The sequence below is a fragment of the Perca fluviatilis genome, chromosome 1, assembly GCF_010015445.1.
Source record: "Perca fluviatilis chromosome 1, GENO_Pfluv_1.0, whole genome shotgun sequence".
NCBI classification, from domain to species: Eukaryota; Metazoa; Chordata; class Actinopteri; order Perciformes; family Percidae; genus Perca; species Perca fluviatilis.
Genome location: NC_053112.1, coordinates 23076299 through 23095531, shown reverse-complemented (window position 1 = coordinate 23095531; position 19233 = coordinate 23076299). Strand labels below are relative to the sequence as shown.

Genomic DNA, 19233 nt, shown 5'->3' with positions numbered 1-19233 from the left:
GTACGTTAGCAAAAGGCTAATTCACGAGGGTGCTATTTTATGTGTGAGCTAATATTGCGCATCTGTTCGTAATGCGCTGCAAGAGTTATGTTTCTGTTTATTGAATGCGTTATTCAGTGCAAACATAACCGTGAATAGTTTTAAACTCCGTAATGATGGTATGTTATTACTGTCGCTCTGTTGAAGGCAACGTCCCACTGTACTGTCGTTCGCAGATCACGGACATCTGATTGATTTTACTGCACCGTAGTTAAGTGAAAGTAGGTCATGTTGTAAAACTACCAGCAGTTAGCAGTAGTTAGTTGGATTTTATTTCTACACCAGTCCACCTCCACGGGCGTGAGAGCAGCCTGGTAGCTGGATAGTCCCGGTTCCCGTAAACTGTTGTTCAGGCATGTTTCCACAACAACAAAACACAGCAGGAGTTTCGTTGAAGGAGGATGTAGTCCAGCTTGTTGTTTAATGAGCAGACACTTGCAAGCAGGATGGCTGGGACAGGTGGACAGCTAGGTTAGCTTTCCACCTAGCCGATGAGGATGTCCCCTAGCCGGCTAGCGGCATTGAGCGACACCGCTGGTCTCCGTGCAGGCGAAGCTCACGTAGTGTGCCGAGTATTGCGTCTGTAATAACGTTTCCTCCATATTCTCCGATCTGTACCGATGTATCCCGGTGGTACACACGTCCGGTAGTTTGAATGCAGATAATTGTTGTAAATGTTTTCTGCTGAAAACCGAAAGCCTGTTTAGCGAAGATTCAAGATGGCTGACAGTAGATCCTACTACTGGCTGGGCTGTAGTCCTTTGCCTCTGGCCCAAAAATCTTCCAATGACGCAAAAATCGTCATTTTACATCATCGGAAGATTTTTTCCAGGCCCCAAATGCAGAAATCTCTCGTCTCAGGGGGACATGAGGGAGGGAGGCACGGTCATTCAGAAATACTATCGGGTTTCTACTGATACAAAGCTGAATGCTAAATCGGTGAAGTATCCCTTTAATTTACCTGATGAAGCTCTGAGACCGAAACGTTGTATTTTTCTTCTAAATAAATTATTGCTTGTGTAATGGTGTGTGTGCAGGATTTTCTCTAAAATTTAGTATTTTAAAACGAAAATCAAATAACCATTTGTTTTTTCGTTTTTTAATATCTGTTAATGAAATGAAAATCGAATGACCAAAACATATACTGACCTGACCCGTTAGACAGCCGATCATACACATTAGATCTCGGTAGAAGCATGCTGCATTAGCCTGGTTAACACCAGACCCTTCTCAGCTGTAACTGAGAGTGGGTCTGGGAAAGGTTCATTGACAGTTCATTTCCAGAGGGGCGTCACCAACGGATGCCACTCAAATGCCTCTGGGCTCATTGGATAGTCCTTCAACCAATCAGACCAAAGATCCGGGTGACGCTTTTCACATCCAATATCCAACAAAAAAAATGTGATTCTGGTTCTTGGTATGGTCCATCCACGGACAAGCTCAGTCTGGTACTGAATAGCAGAAATAGTCATAAGACCTTTGATCCAGAGTCAAAGGCTTAAAACAAGTCTGAAAGTGCAGGTTCAAAAGTATTACAGTAAGTCTTTCCCATAGACAGTATATAAAGGTCTTTCCTCACTGTTAATCAGTTTCACAGTATCTGACAAAAACTCTGAAGAAAACTAGAAAAACCATCAAACATGTCTGGAGGTGTTACAATAATGTGTACAGCAAACACAACAGAAATGATGTCATCATCAATGATGTCATCATTCTGTGTTCACCTGAAAGTGAGGTCAGTGACCAGAAAAGTGAAGTTGGTTTTTTAACAAGAACTACCATGTCCAAAATATTATCTACATGAGTGCACAGCAAAAATACTAAAATAATTAACACTGTTCTTTTTCAATTCAAAATGTGTTTTATTACATGGACCAATCACAGATCACTTTGAACAGAGTATGTTATTCATAAAAACAAGTTAATAATATACCTGGCTGTAGTCCAGTGACATTCAGTTTCATTTTTAAAAACTGGATCAAAAACATAAATTCACAGAAACACACAGTAACAATTTTCACAGATTTATAAAAACAGTATCTACAAAACAGTGCTCACATGTGCCTCTCACAAGTTTTGTTTGAGGACGTTTGTTTTCTTTTTCAATTTCCAAAATAAACTTATAAATCAAAAACCTTATATGCTTAATGGCGTTGTTTTTCTCCATCCACAAAGTCAATGAATAACGCTGATACCTTCATGTGAGAGAACCAAGATTAATCATTTACTTTTGCTGATGTCTATGGCATGTTCCATTATCGAGCAGATTAGAAATCACGCCCACCGTCCATTTCTATGAAAGAGCTGGTATCAGATGCAGATAAGGAAACCAAAAAGCTGCCTGAGATGGTGACCATCTGATTTGACAATGAAGTTGCATAAGGCTGCCAGAAGTTACATAAACACAGTTTTCATTGAAAACAACACAAGGAGGAGAGGAAAACAAAGGTGTTTTTGGCTTTTATACAATGTGACATGTGAAGATCATGTGATGCACAGAAGTGCAACCAGCATCCAGCTCATGACATTTCTCAGTGGTTAGAATAAGGATATGAAATGTGCTGGGGGCTGAAGGTTCTCAGACAGTGAACGCTAACACTAAAGTTAGAATCGGTGATATTATTGGTCTTAAAACAGGAAATAATAAGTGCTCTAAAACCTTGACAAACTTCTGAATAAGGACCCTTAAAAAGAAAAGGCCGGTGATAATCTATCCTTTTTCTGATTTTCTACCAACTCTGAACTCATCTACTAACATACTGTTTATTGCCCCTGTAGCCACTCCAGTATAGCTTATTCCTCTGCGCCACAGACCTCCAGTGTGGTCAACGCCCTAAAAACTGGCACAGCCTACTGCTCCACTGATGAATGATCGCAAAAACAACAAAATACAATGCACAAAACAATGTAATCATCATTCAGTGTCACCTGCTGAGTTGAGTCTGACATATTCTGACATATGTCATCTTGTTAATTTAGTGACTAGAAGATAGTCTAAACTTTTGGCTCACTCCTTAAATATGTTTATTTTGAGTCCATCCCACCTGGTGCCACAAATTTCTACTAGTGTGGGACTGAGCATAGCTCTAAACAAATACACTAATTAGTCCTGAGAAACTTTCAGTAAAAGCTAGCGCCCAGCTGTTTAGGGAAATTACTGAAGCTTTTCAAAAAAATTAAACTGCACATAATGCTTGGAACCCATTTTAACAATTAACGTCGTCAGCAGCAACGAATGGTCCTGGATCTGAGCGTCCTAGACAGTAGGAAAGACAAAAAGTCCTGAGATGGGCTAGCACATTGCTGCTTTTGGTCTTTTCATGGGATTAGTTGACAGAAAAATATAGTATTATACTTATCTTGTCTTTTGTTACATTTTCATGGAATACACATATAACTCCCTAACTATCCTAATAATATGACTTCCTTTTGTGCAACACTTTCTTCAGAACGTTGACATAATACGACAAGAGGAAGTGAAAAGGAGGGCCATTCCTGCCAAGCTACAAAATGCTACAGTTACTGCGTGGGCACAATTAAACAAAATATTTTCTCCAACAACCAAAACATATCAAAGATCTGCTGCCCTCCTAAATTCACTAAGGTGGTTTTCGGTGATGTTACACCGAGCTCCCGATGTGGTTGTCAATGTTTAAAGGTCACATGGCCTGAACAGGACCCCCTGCCTTCTAGTTGTCCATCATCACTGATTCAAAATCAGAGATCTTTCTTCAGATTTAGATCTCATTTAAGATTGTTTTCTTAGAAAGTTGAAGTGAATGAAGGGCTTACAGTTCCTTGGATTAATCACAGTAGTACAAGTTATTCCTGGTTATATACGCAGTCGTTTGTAATAGGGAAACAAACGATAGAGTGGAGATTAGCAAACAAGGAAGTGTTGATTTCAGAGGTTGCCAGTACATTAGCATGTGTCATGTGACATGCAGTGTCTCCTGCAGCTAGAGGGAGGGAGAGAGAGAGTGAGAGAGAGAGAGAGAGAGCTTTTAGCTATGCAATACTGTCTTGTACACTGCCATAAACCATAAAAAATGGAGGTGAAACAAATCTGCCCGTAGCATTATAATTACCTCAGGCCGGGCTGACTTGGCATGTTTTATCCCTCTCCTGATGATCACCTGCAAAAAGTTATATCATATCAAAGTGTGATTTGAAAACAGTAAAAATAACACAAGTTGTTTTAGTTAGACACAACGAGTCAAAATACTGTAATTTAGACGTACCGTCATCGTAATCGCATATAGGGAGCTCACGATGGTCACCTGGAACAAATCAAAAGATTTTACTGTAGGTAACAATGGGTGGGTGTAACACCATCACCATATTAAACAGTTTAAATTTGTGACATGCAAGCATAGGCAGATCCCCAACGTCGAGTGTCCGAAACATGAGTCAGGTTATATTGTGATTCAAAAACCGATGAGTAACCAAGCCCAGTTTCCCACAAGCCATGGAAAAATACTAAACCTTTATCAGTGTAGTTAATAATGCTGTACTTCCCCTGTCATCTTTAAAATGAGGTGAAAGCCAGGGAGCAGTTTAGATGTGTTGAAACCCAGTTAGTGCAGGGACAGTAAACTGTTCAACAGGCTTGGACTGAGATCTTGGGTGAGTAATTTTGGTTTCAAACTGTCTCAAAATATGCAGTGCAGGAGGCCACTGACTCAACTATTCATCAGTGAAAGAAAAAAAGCAAAGTATTTAAAAAAGATCTTTACTTTAGTAGTTTTAGCTAGCTAAACCACTCATTAATCTGTCAGCAGGTCTGTGGCAGATCTTTAGTGTTTCAGGCCGCTAAAACGAGCTGACAGATAGAAAATTCCACAGATAGAACCTTTATTTAAACCTCTATAGAGAGCAGAAGTTAGAAGAAAAACAGCAGCAATATTCTGTCCAAAGATGGACGTACTCATAAGGGGTGTTGTGGAGTGTCTCCGCGCCTCTGTTAAGAAAATGATGAATTAATGACAATTAGATATCTACTTGTGCTTCCGTCACCAATCTTTGTGAGACATTTTGTAGAACACTAACTAACATAGACAGACTAGACAAATGATACTTAACATTCAACAATAACAGAGAGTGTACTTTCCCAACCTGAATAACATGCTTACTTGCTAGGTGTTTTACAGGTTTTTCAACCTCCAACTATTGTGTCATCCTTCATCTATTGTATGGTTATTTTCTGTTAGCTCTATTGTTTACAGAAAGTCACTGATGCAATCCCACACAACATCTGAAAAAGTTAGTATTCAAATGTCACACTGAAAATAGAAATATTTTATTATTTCACGATCAAATATCATAGTAATAGTATTATTTCTATAATTGTGTATCAGTATAACTGCAAGTAATTACTCACTGTTTAAAGGAAGTATCAACAGGAGGAATAATTACAGGAAGGAAAATGTTACATACATTTGGCAGAAGCTTATCTTCAAAGCGACTTACAATAAGTGCATACAAGTCCATCAGAACAATAGCTAGATGTCATTAAATCTGAGTGCATTTGTTTTTTGGCTGTCTACGTGTGGTCTGAAGATTTGAATGTGATACAATCTTTTATTCTAAGAGGAAGCAGGAAATAATACATTAAACCAGCAATGTTTGTTCATGTTATTCTTCCTGTTCATGTTCATGTAGGCCTGTGTAGGTACTCACGTTGAGATCGCCTTCTATAGATCAGCAGCGCCAACAGCAACCCTACGATCAGAGATCCGATGACCACCACAGGAGCGACTATTTTGGAGGCTGAACCCGACCCTACTCCCTTCTGTGTCTCTGAATAAATCAAATTGAACAACAAAGATTGAATGCTCTAATACTTCAGGTCAAGTCAAAAAGAGCAAAGATGTAAGTGTTCTTGTTAAAATGAGGAATGCACACATTGGTGGGAAGTTCCCCCTGTAATACTCTAGCAACCTACAGGACATTCACTTTCACTATCACTCCCAGAGGAGTCTGCAAAATTCGTGATTAAAAAAGACCTTCAGCTGTATGTGGCAGCTGTAAGAACTTACAGTACATAGCCGATCAGATAGGGTGACTGTGAAGTTGCCAAGTGAACCTGTTGATGAGTTTTCCCATCAAAGAGAATGAATAGAACTGAACAAAGACTGTAGATCCATGACCAAGTAACATTGCTGTGTCTTATCAGGCCTGGACCGTCATGCATAGTTTTCTTTCTTTGTGAGGGACATTGTTTTGAAGATGTCTGGTCAGATTAAGAGACATGTTGCCCCCTAACTATTTAGTGAATTGTGTTTTAAAAACAACTACAGATCTTTAGTTATGGATTTAAAAAAGCACGTTTGCGGATGAATATTAACAAGGTCTCTGTCTGACCTGCCAAGATGTTTTCTTTTCATGACCAACACACTCCTTAATACTTGCCTGGGTCCAGACCGTTGAATCTGTCCACTCTACCAAGTTGTGCCAACACAAAACATACACAACAGTTGGCTTGTGGTTTAGATTCCTCTTAGCTCTTAGTTGCACAATACTAAACGACGGTGTGTTTATGTTACTGTAGTGACATGCGTCGCTTTAAATTTCAGGTAAAGCATGACCTCACTTGTAACAGTGGCTGAAATTACTGCATGACATTTCATTGTGTGAAGCAGGATTGGGCCAATAGACCTAAAAGGTGTAAAGCATGGTGCTCAACAACATTTACCTAGTGTGCTGGCATGTTGTACTTCAAATGTGGCCTCTTCCTCTTTGTCTCCACTGGCATTGAACACTTTGCAGGTGTATTTGGTGAAAATGGATCCTTTCAGCAAAGACAGCTTGCTAGAGAGGTTAAACAGACCACTTTCTGTCTGCTTCGCCTCCATTTGAGAGCTTTTTGTCCACTCCGTGTTGTTCTCATCAAACCAGCGAAGTTGACCTTTTGGGTAGCCACCATCAGAATTGCACATCAGGGTAACATCTGTATTAAGAGGTACTGTCTCAGGGTTGGAGTGGATAGTTGGTTTGTTGTATTTGGCTGCAAAGAGAAAACAGAAAGCAAACATCATTCAGCGGAACGTTGCACCATGACGTCCATCAAATGACACCAATAAAATATCACAAAATTGTTTGACGATCATTATATTTAAAAAGTACAATATAGTGCAATGTAAGCATAGATTGTATGGTGGTCAATAAGACAAATAGACAACAACAGGTATTTTTGGATGATTTTTAACATTGAAACTGAAAGTACTGTATAAGGACAGAAAGGGAAATACCAATCTGCTACGCCAGGAAAGTCCCCAGGATCTCTAAACAATCTTCATCCCTTCAAGGCAACAATTTAATCTTTCAAGTCAATTTTTTTTAACCTTTATTTATTCAGGAAAGGTTCACTGAGAGGAAGCCTCTCTTTTGCAGGAATGCCCTGATCATATTCACACAGTTGCACACATTCATACCTGGAAGCTGCCCAGTACAACCACAGTCTGATCTGCTGGCCACTGAGCAGCTCCACTGGAGAGGTTGGGGTTAATGGCCTTGCTCAGGGGCACCTCAGTGGTGGTAATGAGGGAGGGACAAGTGCTGCTCTTCCACTTTCCCCACCCAGATTTGATCCTGTCAGTCTGGGGATTGAACCGACGACCTCCTGGTCACAAGCTTGTGTCTCTAACCTTTAGGCCACCACTGCCCCTACAATGACTTTGGATTCATGACTCAAAATGGTCATCTCTCTGTGCCAAATAGTTGTCAAAAAGTTTCAGTGGTCAACCACGACTGATGGCTCTCACCTGTGACCTTAAGGCTGGTGCTGTCCTTGCCGTCGCCGCTGTCTGTTATCACCGTACATTTATAAACTCCCTCGTGCTCTACAGCAGTGTTGGTGATGAGCAGGGATACGTTCATGTTTCTGTCATTCCAGGATGGATCAGCAAAAGAATAGCCTGGCTGGGGTTTATTTTTCCCTTCATGAAAAACCAGTAAGGGACGATCCTCCTTCGTCCAAGTGACCACCCGGATTTCTAGGTCTGCCAGGTCTTGTGTGGTTTTGACAACACACTGCAGCAGTGACTGCTGGCCATACTGTCCCACCTTTTCAGCCTGGCATTCCACATTTACAAAACCTGTTAAAGAAAACATGTTTTTTTAAAGGGATACAGTCTTACATCAGTAGCAAGCGAGCCTGGAATTGCCAGAAAATGTGAAACATGATAAACATTCTCAAATTTCAGCTAAGCAGTACATTAAAATGTGTTTTTGAAAACATTTTATGCGACAAATGGGCAATACATTAACATAATCTTTATTCATCTTTGATCAAACCTGCCTAGCATGGCAGTTTGATCTGAGTTTTGTGAGCCTGGTGTGTTGCGCAGTTACGTTCGGTAAGTGTAGTGGCACCTAGTTGCTTCTAATTCTTCTGTGCCACCTTTTGAAGTCAGTCTAACTACAACCAGTATTTGAAACACGAGCAAACCAAACGGTCTTCTTTTTAAATGTTTACTTATAAAACACAAAATTATACATGGTACGCACGGTCAAAAAACTGTGTTGCTTCCAACGTCTCTAACTTCAAACTAAACTAACTACATCCAATCAATTACGCTATGACGTAGTGCTATCTGACAGAAAGCTCAAAATACAAAAATATTATCAGACCTAAACATTACTAAATCATGCATTTTAAACCAATACATGTCTTATGAATTTTCATGAAATAGTTTTTTACCATTTTAACTGTTTTTAAACAAACTTATTATTTCAGATGAACTAGTCCCTATTTGGCTCTTACAGTAAGTACATTTGGTAAACATGACGCTCCTCTGTCAGTAATCATCTTAAACCTGCCCCATGTAAGATAAATTGTTGTTATTGGCCCGTCCAGGTTCTGAACGTGACAGGGGGCCAGATGTATCTGCCAGAGAAAGTGAAACATGAGCTTGCAGATTCGTTTGGTTTCCAGGCTAGCGGCAAGCAGCATTTCATACTGGAAATTGTCAGATTATAGGAGAACTTACCTGCGTTTGTATTTCCTGTTCTGATGTAGATGGCAGTGAAAAAAAGGAGGATACCCATTGAGGCCATGTTAGTTTACCTAAAACGACAAAACAAACATACAGTACACATGTTTTAACTCACCAACTAAAATGCAGGATGCAAAGAGCAGTCAGTTATTATGCAATAGAGGTCAGTGTGTTAGGGGCTGGTTGGTCTGGTTTACTGGATGTACATTGCTGGGAGTTTTGCACTTATAACTCTGCACAAGATTTCTCTTTTTTCAGTTGAATTCACATTTTTGAACACACTGACAAGCCTCACATCAATCCACACATTAAAACCCTCTGAGGTCTAAGCCATGTTTTCCCATGTTTAGTTCGCCTCGGCTCCTTGTGTAATAATTTGCACAATCAAGTTTTAGACATAATTTCTTTCAGGAGAACCTGGGCTATCAGGATATTCTCGTTGCAACGGAGCATTTCTCTGCTTCTAAACACAAAATAAAAGTAAGTCTCTAAACTGTATTGATTAAATAAGACATATTAAGTATGTACATTACACGTCACTTAGCTGATGCTTTTATCCAAAGCGACTTACAATTGCTATATATATGTCAGAGGTCGCACGCCTCTGGAGCAATTAGGGGTTAAGTGTCTTGCTCAGGGACACATTGGGTGATGTATCGCAGTGGGAATCGAACCCAGATCTCCCGCCCCAAAGGCATGTGTCATATCCACTGCGCCATCACCACCCCATGTATTGTCCTGTAGCGGGCGAGGGTTAACAATAGTGGTGTGAACCAATCTTTGTTGCAATGAACAAAATAAAAAGGTAGATTAAATATGTTATCTGGTGTTTTGCAGGGTGTATTTTTTTGTAAATTTTCTTTTTTCTGTTTTAATAAAATTATCCTTAGAAATCCTTTTCTATAACAAATTATTATCTCTGGCCACATTACCATAACATCTAACCATAAGATGTATGATTCTAACATGAATCACATCAAAAGACTTAGACAGGTGCATAGTGCAGGCGTGTTTTGCAACAATCTTGTACTGGTTGCACAAGATGAATTAAATTACCAGTGGATCTATTGTGCTTTTTCAATGCAATTCACTCTGCAGATGGAACCCATAACTGACACCCTTATATGACCGTGTGTGTGGAGTTAATCAGCAGGTAAGGCCTTCAGCTGATGTGTTGTGACAGGTGCTGGTAGGAAAACTAAATAATCTTTTTTTTTGCCTTTTTGTTTTGACACAGGATATTTTTCCCTGTGCCATTACAAATGCTGACTTGTTGTAGAAAGTATGATACAAGTAAAATAAAGAAACTAAATATGGATAAAGAGGATACAGGTGTGTTGTGAGTCCCATACTGTTGAGCCTGGCGAGTGGCAGACTTAGCCAAATGTTGTCAATCTTAGCAGCAAACTTAAAGTGTGCTGCAAGATTGCCAGTGACGATACCCCTTACTGTGGTGTGAAATGTCAAACTAGCACAGGTTAGGAAATAACCTTGGTGACCCCCAGAAAAATGCACATTAATGAACATTTCTGTAAATGCACTAGTGTTAGCCAGTCAGCTGATTTTCAAATGTAGTCCTAGTTGCCTAGCATGCATGTCTTTATGGTGCGAAGAAACCAGTGCACCCGGAGAAAACCCACGGGGAGAACATACAAACTTCACATAGAAAATTCTCAGACAACCTGGGTTCAAATCCAGAACCTTCTTGCTGTGAGGCAGAAGTGCCAACCGCTGAGCCACCATGCTCCCACATCAAAGAAGAAATCTGTGCACCACACTGCAAAGTTTCCCACAGTGTGCTATAGCATAGGCGAGCAACTTGAAAAAAAGACCCACTCCACTAACATCCCACAAAACAATAAATATAAATAATAAAAAATATACAACATAAACCTTCAAAGGGAAGGGTTAGAGGAGCTATTTCACCCAGCATTGTTATAATTATCTGTAACTATACTAGTCCTAAGTCAACTGAGTTGCAGACCACCTTGTACTGTATATCCACATTAAAAGAGAGACTGTTAGTAATTTCCAAAACATTCTCATTTAATTTCCCGCCCTTGTGACGCATTATGGTTAAACCTATTTACACAATGATAACTAGGGCTGGGCGATATGGAGAAAATCAAATATCACAATATTCTTGACCAAATACCTTGATGTCGATATGGCGACGATATTGTAGGATTGACAATTGGTGCTTTAACAAAATATTATTTACACAATGAGATTTTAGATAAATAATCATCAGAAATGTCGATTTAATGACAAAGTGTGTAAAGGCAAATAATAGAACAGCTAGAACAGTCTGTTGAGTTCAGAAAATTACATCACTTGACTCTAATGCAGCCTTCAAAAATATTGGAACGGCAAGGCCAATTTCTTTGTTTTTGTTGTTCACTGAAGACATATGTAGCTCAGTGCAAATTCTTTCAGGAAGACCTAACAATAATCAGTTCTCTCCCTAAAGCGAATCAGCGATGGAGGCTTTCGCCTTTCTGATAAGCCAATCAGAATCGGCCACGGATTCCATAGGCCAATCACAGCGTCACAACACTGCTTTAAAATCTCCTTCTCTCCCTGTGCTATCAGCTGTCATTTCAGGAAAGGCGTTCATCCCTCCTCCTCCCCTTCCACCTCCTGTCATACCAGTGCCTCCTCGGTCTGGTCTTCCGGCCCTTCTCCGCCACCACCGGTGTCTGGATTCCATCGGTGGGTTACAGCATGGTTCCCTACCTCTATATTAAATGTATTAATATAACGATGGAGTTCAATCTCCAATACTCTGTACAGCTACATGCTCTTGTACATTAAACCTTTTGCATATCTGCAAACAAGTCTCTCCTGATTGAATTGGGTTTAAGATCCAAAAATGACTATGAGACAAGACTTCAGAATTTTAGCTTTTATTTCCTGGTATTTACATCTAGATGTGTTAAACAACTTAGGACATTTCGCCGTTTGTATTAGACCACTGCATTTTTAGGTGAGCAAAAGTATTGGAACAAATAACCTTAAAGTAAATAACATTTAATATTTAGTCGCATAACCCTTGCTTGCAATAACCGCCTCAAGCCTGCGACCCATTGACATCACCAAACTGTTGCATTCTTCATTTGTGATGCTATTCCAGGCTTTTACCGCAGCTTCTTTCAGTTCTTGTTTGTTTCCAGGGGTTTTCCCTTCAGTCTCCTCTTCAGGAGGTGAAATGCATGCTGTATTGGGTTAAGGTCAGGTGATTGACTCGGCCAGTCTAAAACCTTCCACTTTTTTCCCCTGATGAAGTCCTTTGTTTTGTTGGCAGTGTGCTTTGGGTCATTGTCCTGCTGCATGAGAAATTTCCTCCCAATTAGTTTGAAAGCATTTCTCCGTAAAATGGCAGACGAAATGTTTCTGTACACTTCTGAATTCATTCTGCTGCTACCATCACCAGTTACATCATCAATAAACATGAATGAGCCTGTTCCAGAAGCAGCCATGCACGCCCAAGCCGTGACATTACCTCCACCATGCTTCACAGATGAGCTTGTATGCTTCGGATCATAAGCAGTTCCTTTCTTTCTCCACACTTTGGCCTTTCCATCACTTTGGTAGAGATGAATCTTGGTCTCATCAGTCCATAAGTTTGTGTTCCAGACCTTTTGCGGCTCATCTCTGTACTTCTTTGCAAATTCCAATCTGGCCTTCCGATTCTTACTGCTGTTGAGTGGTTTGCATCTTGTGGTATGGCCTCTATATTTCTGCTCTCTGAGTCTTCTTCGAACAGTGGATTGTGATACCTTCACCCCTGCACTGTGGGGGTATTCTTCACAGCTCTCACAATATTTCTGTCATCAACTACTTTTGTTTTCCTTGCCCGACCTGTTCGACAGTAGTTTTTCTTTTTCAGGACATTCCAAATTGTTGTGCTTGCTATGCCCAATGTTTGTCCAATGGCTCTGGTCGATTTTCCTTCTTTTCTCAGCTTGAAAATGGCTTGCTTTTCTCCCATAGACAGCTCTCTGGTCTTTATGTTGGTTTATCCTCTTTAACAAGAAATACAGTCTTAATAGGTTTAAACCAAGGATAAAAACTTAGACTAGTCATGCAGAGCTATTTAATGTTTGAAAAATCAACCTAAAAGGCAACATCTGGGCAACAAGAAACATCTGTCAGTCACATGTTCCAATACTTTTGCTCACCTAAAAATGCAGTGGTCTAATACAAACGGTGATATGTCCTCAGTTGTTTAACACATCTAGATGTAAATACCAGGAAATAAAAGCTAAAATTATGAAATCTTGTCTCATACTCATTTATGGATTTTAAACCCAAATGTCTTCAGTGAACAACAAAAACAAAGAAATTGGCCTTGCCGTTCCAATAATTTTGGAGGGGACTGTATTACGATTTTATGATATCCAAAATCTAAGATGATATCTAGTCTCATATCACGAAATCGATATAATATGATCGATATATTGGCCAGCCCTAATGATAACCTAATTAGTTTGAAAGCACTCCTTTTAATTGGACCACCACCGATGCCCGAATTAGTGAATGCACAAAAAACTATTAGTAGCTCATCATCCAGCATCAAAATGACTTAGTCTGTTCTAAACCAAGGTGAAACTGTTTCCCTCAAAACATAAAAAGCTTTGGAGTATTAAATACACACTAGATCTTGCATGGATGAGAATCCAATTCTCAAACTGACACTTAAATTCCACTTTTTTACACATAAATATAACTTTAAATGAGATGATTCTAGTTGTGTCACAAAGGAGCTCTATTTAAACATGCACTAACACCAGTCAGGGTTTTAATCGGAGTTTGCTGAAGTACAGAAATTGTGCAGAGCTCACTCTGGTTTAGCTTGTGCTGAGTGCTGAACATGGTCTCTTGTCCCATTTCCTTATACCCTCCAGCAATTAGAAAGCTTCTCCTAATCTGATCTATGTCTAGGTCTCTGTTTTCACTTTTGTTTGTGTTCGTAACTTGATTTTGTCATGCTTACCGAGTGAAAACCATAGATACCTTGCATGCATGTGTCCTTTTGTTTGAGAGAAGGTCACCCTGTATCTCTCATCTGGCAGAAACAAAGCAGAAAAAAAGGCAAACTGGGGCTGTGAAGCTACATGAAATGTAAGTGGAAAGAAGTAAAAGGATGGAGATGTCCGTGACTTTATCTGTTGCTGAGTTATGTACTAATTTATAATAATAATCCATAAAATATGTGTTTTCATAACCAGCTCTCAGCTGAACAGGTCATGTCAGTTCAGCCAACAGTGACTGGACAGGAAGCAAGGTCTCCAGAGAATACACTATTCTCTGTGTGTTCATTTTTGTAGGAAGAGATATATGAGCGTTAGATGATCACATACAAACTCTACATCATTTGCAACGCTTGTCCCACGAATCTGTTTCAACTTGGATTTTAAATGATTCTGCCTCTGCAGCTGTGCTCTATTTGATTTCTGGTTGTACTGTCTATATTTCATTTCTTGAGAAACTGGCAACACTGAGGTCCTATAATGTTTATTCACTGGCTAAATATTATCTTAAGCTTAGTGATTAGAGGTGTTGATTCAGACCATGCACAGTAATTTAAATGCATGGACGAACTGATCTATTAGTCACATAAAAGTTAAAAGTTTGCTTCTGCAATCTTGCTCTTGTTTCTAGAAGTTTCTCATATTGTAAGAGGCATGAGGCCGGGACTACTTTAGAAACCTGTTTGACCAGCTGTCGACTAACTTTGAAAATGTTTTGTATTCACACTTGAAATGATAAACAAAGACTCATACTGAAAGAGAAAGTCCACTCAAGAGATAGATTTATTCCATACCACTTAAATATTAGGCAATATCATCTTCACTTCAAAAAGCTGGGGAAGAAATATCTGCGATGAGCCCGATGTTTTTATTTCCTTCCCCTTTAGAAAGTCAAGTAAAGGTACCTCATTGTCACATAAACATAGCGAAATTCATTCTCTGCATTTAACCCATCCCTCAAGGGAGCAGTGGGCAGCCAATCACAGCGCCCGGGGACCAACTCCAGATCTGAGCCAGTGCCTTGATCAAGGGCACTGACTGGAGAACCTAGTACATGTTTTTTGATGGTGGGGGAAACCAGAGAACCCAGAGGAAACCCACGCAAACATGGGGAGAACATGCAAACTCCACACAGAAAGGCCCCTGAACGACCTGGATTTGAACCTAGAACCTTCTTGCCGTGAGGCCACAGTGCTAACCATTCGGGCCACAATGCTGCCAATGCTGTCAAGTGTTAGACTTGTGTATTGTTGCTCACCTTTATCCTTGCAACCTCTGTACTACTGATGGTACTTATTGCCACACTGCACTGCCTTTTTGTAAATACTTTGCTTACTTTCCTTTTTTTGATCCCAATCACACGTTTTATCTCCCACCTTTTGCCTGAACCTTGATTTTCGGTTCATGACAGAGCATGAATTGCAGTCACAACTGTGTCTTGTTATGTCCTAAGCTGTATAATTTAGAGCACAGATTCTTCAACCACATAATCAAAACAAAAAACATGCTTTGGTTTGCCATTTGAAATGGTCTCTATAACGCCAACACAAAAGGGCAGGGACAAACCCCTGAGCTATGTGGGTTTGTGGGCGCAATTGGCTTCTTACATTACTTAACTGGACAAATAAGAAGTTCATACAAACTACAGTCTGAACAATCAGTCACGAGTTGAAAGAAGCACAATACTAAAAGTAAAAGTATCTTTTGTACAAAAGGGCTTTCAATAGGTTAATCGAGCCACTGCAGCTGTCTGGTGGCAGATGCCGGATGTCTGAATCTCTTGGACACGGTGGAGAAAAATCTGCGCTCCCACACAACCCCACCAGGAATAAATCCATGAATTTCTCCTCTGATTGAAACACACTGAACATATACTACACATCCTGCTAAAAGGTCCCATTTTATGCTCATTTTCGGGTTCATAATTGTAATTTGGGTTTCTGCTAGAACATGATTACATGCTTTAACGTTTATTTTTCTCATGTTGTCTGTCTAAATATAGGCTACCTGTATTTACCCTCTGTCTGAAAAAGCCCAGTCTGCAATGATTGGTCAGCATTTCTGGGTGTTCCACATCTGTGTTCTCAGCGTCTCTGTACCGCCATTGCAGCCGGGGCATGACTGTAACGGCACTGTAGTGGCACTTTCAACCTATATACAGTATATTTTGAAGAAAAAAGGTCTGGAGTGCTCAGAAGTTCAAACTAATCATGAAGTTGCTCTTTGGAAGTTGTTACCCAGCTCTATTTTTAATGTATTAACCAATTCAATATGAAATAGCCATCCAAGACTTTTTAACTTGTTGTAAGAAGAGACCTGGACTAGACTCTTGAAAGTTAATATGTGCAAGGCCAAGGAGTTGTACTGTAGGGGAAGGCTGGCAGTTGATACTGTGGTTACATGTTGGTGATACAAATAAAAAAATAATCTTTTTTTTCAGGTATTTTATTACAATTTATTGTTAGGCTATTATAAGCCAAACAATTTGAGTATCTGTGGGCATTAGCTGATAACCCCACCCACTTTTTGGACCCCTGAATCGAAAAGGGGAGGTGGTGGAGCAGGTAAAGGCCTTCAGGCAGAGGCGCGGGAAGATATTTTTGGCAGGGGGTACTGGGGTCCTGGGGGGGGGGGGGTCCACGGTCTAAAAAAGGCTTAACTGCCACAAAGTAACAGACTATGCAAAATCTTTCTTTTCCGACAGTATGTGACAAATTCTAAAAAGTTACAGACATTTGTTTCTTTATAATAGGCATACATAAATCACAATCATACTAGGCTAAATATAGGCTACCATCTGGGCCTGCACGGCGGCAGGAAAAAGACGCAGAGATGTAAGACACCATGTCTCTACCTTATGATGATTTCGGTACACCAAACGTAGATTTGCGTTCTGGAGTTCGGCTGATAAACTATATATATATATATATATAATATCCAGATCATCCAAAATGTCTTTGTGGACGTGAAGCAGTGCCATGTGTGAAAGTCTACTCTGAGTGATAGCGCTACGGAGCTAGGTTTTCAGGTGGCGAAGAGCTGAGAAAGACCTTTCCGAGCCAGCAGTAGACACTGGTAAACAGAGGCACAAGTGGATCAGCTTTTCCAAGTTTTTTGACTGACAAATTAAATAATTTTAAAATGACTAAAATTATCTCTCTCTTCATTCCACACCCCAAACATGACATACAAAATGTCGTGGAACAGAAACAACAACCAGAGATATTTATAAGCTTATCATTTTATTGTCATCAGTTTTAAAGCTTCACCACCAGGGGGTGCTGCACTTCCCGCGCCTATGCCTTCAGGAACATTTTAATAATCTTGTATTTTTCCAACAACCTCTTTTTTTTTTTTTGCTGAGGAATGTTTTGAAGTCAGAAAATTTGTTTAGCACAGTCGGTGGGCTGATTATCCCATGGTTTACTTCTGCCACATCATTAAGTTATGGCAAACCGATGGTTTTCAAATAGACAATGATTTATGCATTAGCCTATACAGCAAGTAGGCTACTATAATTTGTCGTTAGCCTATATTTCAGGACAAACTGAGATTTCCTTAGCCCAAAGTGACTCAAGATATCTCTTGCTGAATTTGAATGTGTCATCTGCAACTTATTACGCATGCTTCCATCCATATTTTACACAGTCTCCTTCCTTGTTTTCAAATAAAAAAGCATATTCAAACAATGCAGCCATTATCAGATACGTTATCAACGTTTCTGTTCCGTTTTTTATTGATCTATATTCTAAAAGAAGAAGAACTTTGAAAATGTCATACTGCATGCCACTTTATTATCCTTAGGTTTTAGCTGTCAAAACAACCATACAAGTGAGCTAGATGCCAAGATAAAGCTGTAATCTTGAAGACTTCATTTAAAAAGACTAAATCTGTCGGGGATTTTATTTGAGCCTATGGCCCACTGATGAAACTATTGCAATTTATTTACTTACAGTATTAGGCTACAACTGGGTGTTGTGGAACTCCAAGTATAGGTCATAGAGTTACATTTGTAGCGAGGCTGACCTCGTAAGGGTATGTGAATATAGACCATGACGGAAAAGACCGAGTCGAGCCATTTTGTTGTAGGGCATATTTGCTTTTCTTAGGATGGCGAAGGCATGGCCCGCCCTACTCTGCCTCTGACTGACTTTTGCTTTCTTGGTTAGGCATGAGGAGATTAAAAATACGAGTAAGCCAATCAGAGGCAGAGCAGGGCTGAGTAGGGCGGGACAGACCGTTGCTATCCTAGGAAACGCAAATTCGCTCCTCGCAGTGACTTTAGAAAACAGTTCAGCGATAATTAAAGACACATACTTCTACTGTCGTTTCAGTAACCTAAAATACGGTAGGCCTACTTAACGGACATACCGCCATTCATTAACTTGTAGTAGCCTATTATTAGGCTACAGTATGTCTTCTAATGTTACACTTATCTGTGTAACATTAGAAGTCATACTGTAGGGTAGCCTAATAATAATGCCTCTCTACATTAATAACTTGTGTAATGTCAACACGTAGCCTTCCTATATGACATGCCACGCTGCCAATACAAGTTTCAAACTCACGTACCTTACACGCTCCTCTACAAGGCGACGTCTCTTGGTGGTAGAATGATCGTTTAACTTACATAACTCGACATGGACGGTTTTGTTAGCCAGCCCTGTTCCTTCTTTCACTTTCAGTATGAGTAAAAGCGACGCCAGCACAAAAATAACACGTATTCAATGTAGCCTACCTGCGGAGGTGTGGGGCAGTAACCATAGACTTTGACCAATGAGAAATCCATACAGAAAACTTGCTGTAGGCTAATAATTAAAAGAAATTAGTTTTTAAGAACAATTTACTCGTACACTTTACACTTGTTATTCGCATGACATTGAATACTGTAAAATACGTGCAATTATAGACTACATTTTAACATGGGGATGCTTTAGGTATGATCAACTACTTTTCCTTTGTTCTTTTATTATATTTTCCCCATAAATACTTGAAAGGATAGGTTTACAATTTTTTAAGTCTGTCAAAAATAATAGGGGCCCATATGAACATTATTAAACCATTCCTTCTGTTCACCTTCCTAATGCACTTTCAATGAGAGACACAATCCAGTTTGTGCAAAAATGTATTCAAAGGTCTAATTCTAAAATAAGGCTTTAGCAGTC

General features: G+C 39.8%; 1 protein-coding gene across 7 annotated transcripts; it reads right to left on the bottom strand.

Annotated features, from left to right (window-relative positions):
* Nucleotides 1–1880: 1880 nt before the first annotated feature.
* On the bottom strand, nt 1881–18772 carry zgc:174863 (uncharacterized protein LOC100136852 homolog). Of its 7 annotated transcripts, none has more exons than XM_039795936.1 (10): nt 18641–18765; nt 14032–14103; nt 9030–9106; nt 7803–8135; nt 6734–7045; nt 5719–5838; nt 4967–4999; nt 4281–4319; nt 4128–4175; nt 1881–3998 (listed from the first exon to the last, which is right to left on the bottom strand). In XM_039795936.1, the coding sequence occupies exons 3-9, from the start codon at nt 9094–9096 to the stop codon at nt 4129–4131; spliced, it is 951 nt and encodes a 316-aa protein (XP_039651870.1). In that variant the 5' UTR covers nt 9097–9106; nt 14032–14103; nt 18641–18765; the 3' UTR covers nt 1881–3998; nt 4128. The 7 variants fall into 7 exon arrangements, with proteins under 7 accessions (XP_039651870.1, XP_039651879.1, XP_039651862.1 ...); XM_039795945.1 differs by having other exon boundaries at nt 14052–14103; XM_039795928.1 differs by lacking the exon at nt 14032–14103 and having other exon boundaries at nt 18641–18772.
* Between the last annotated feature and the right edge of the window lie 461 nt (nt 18773–19233).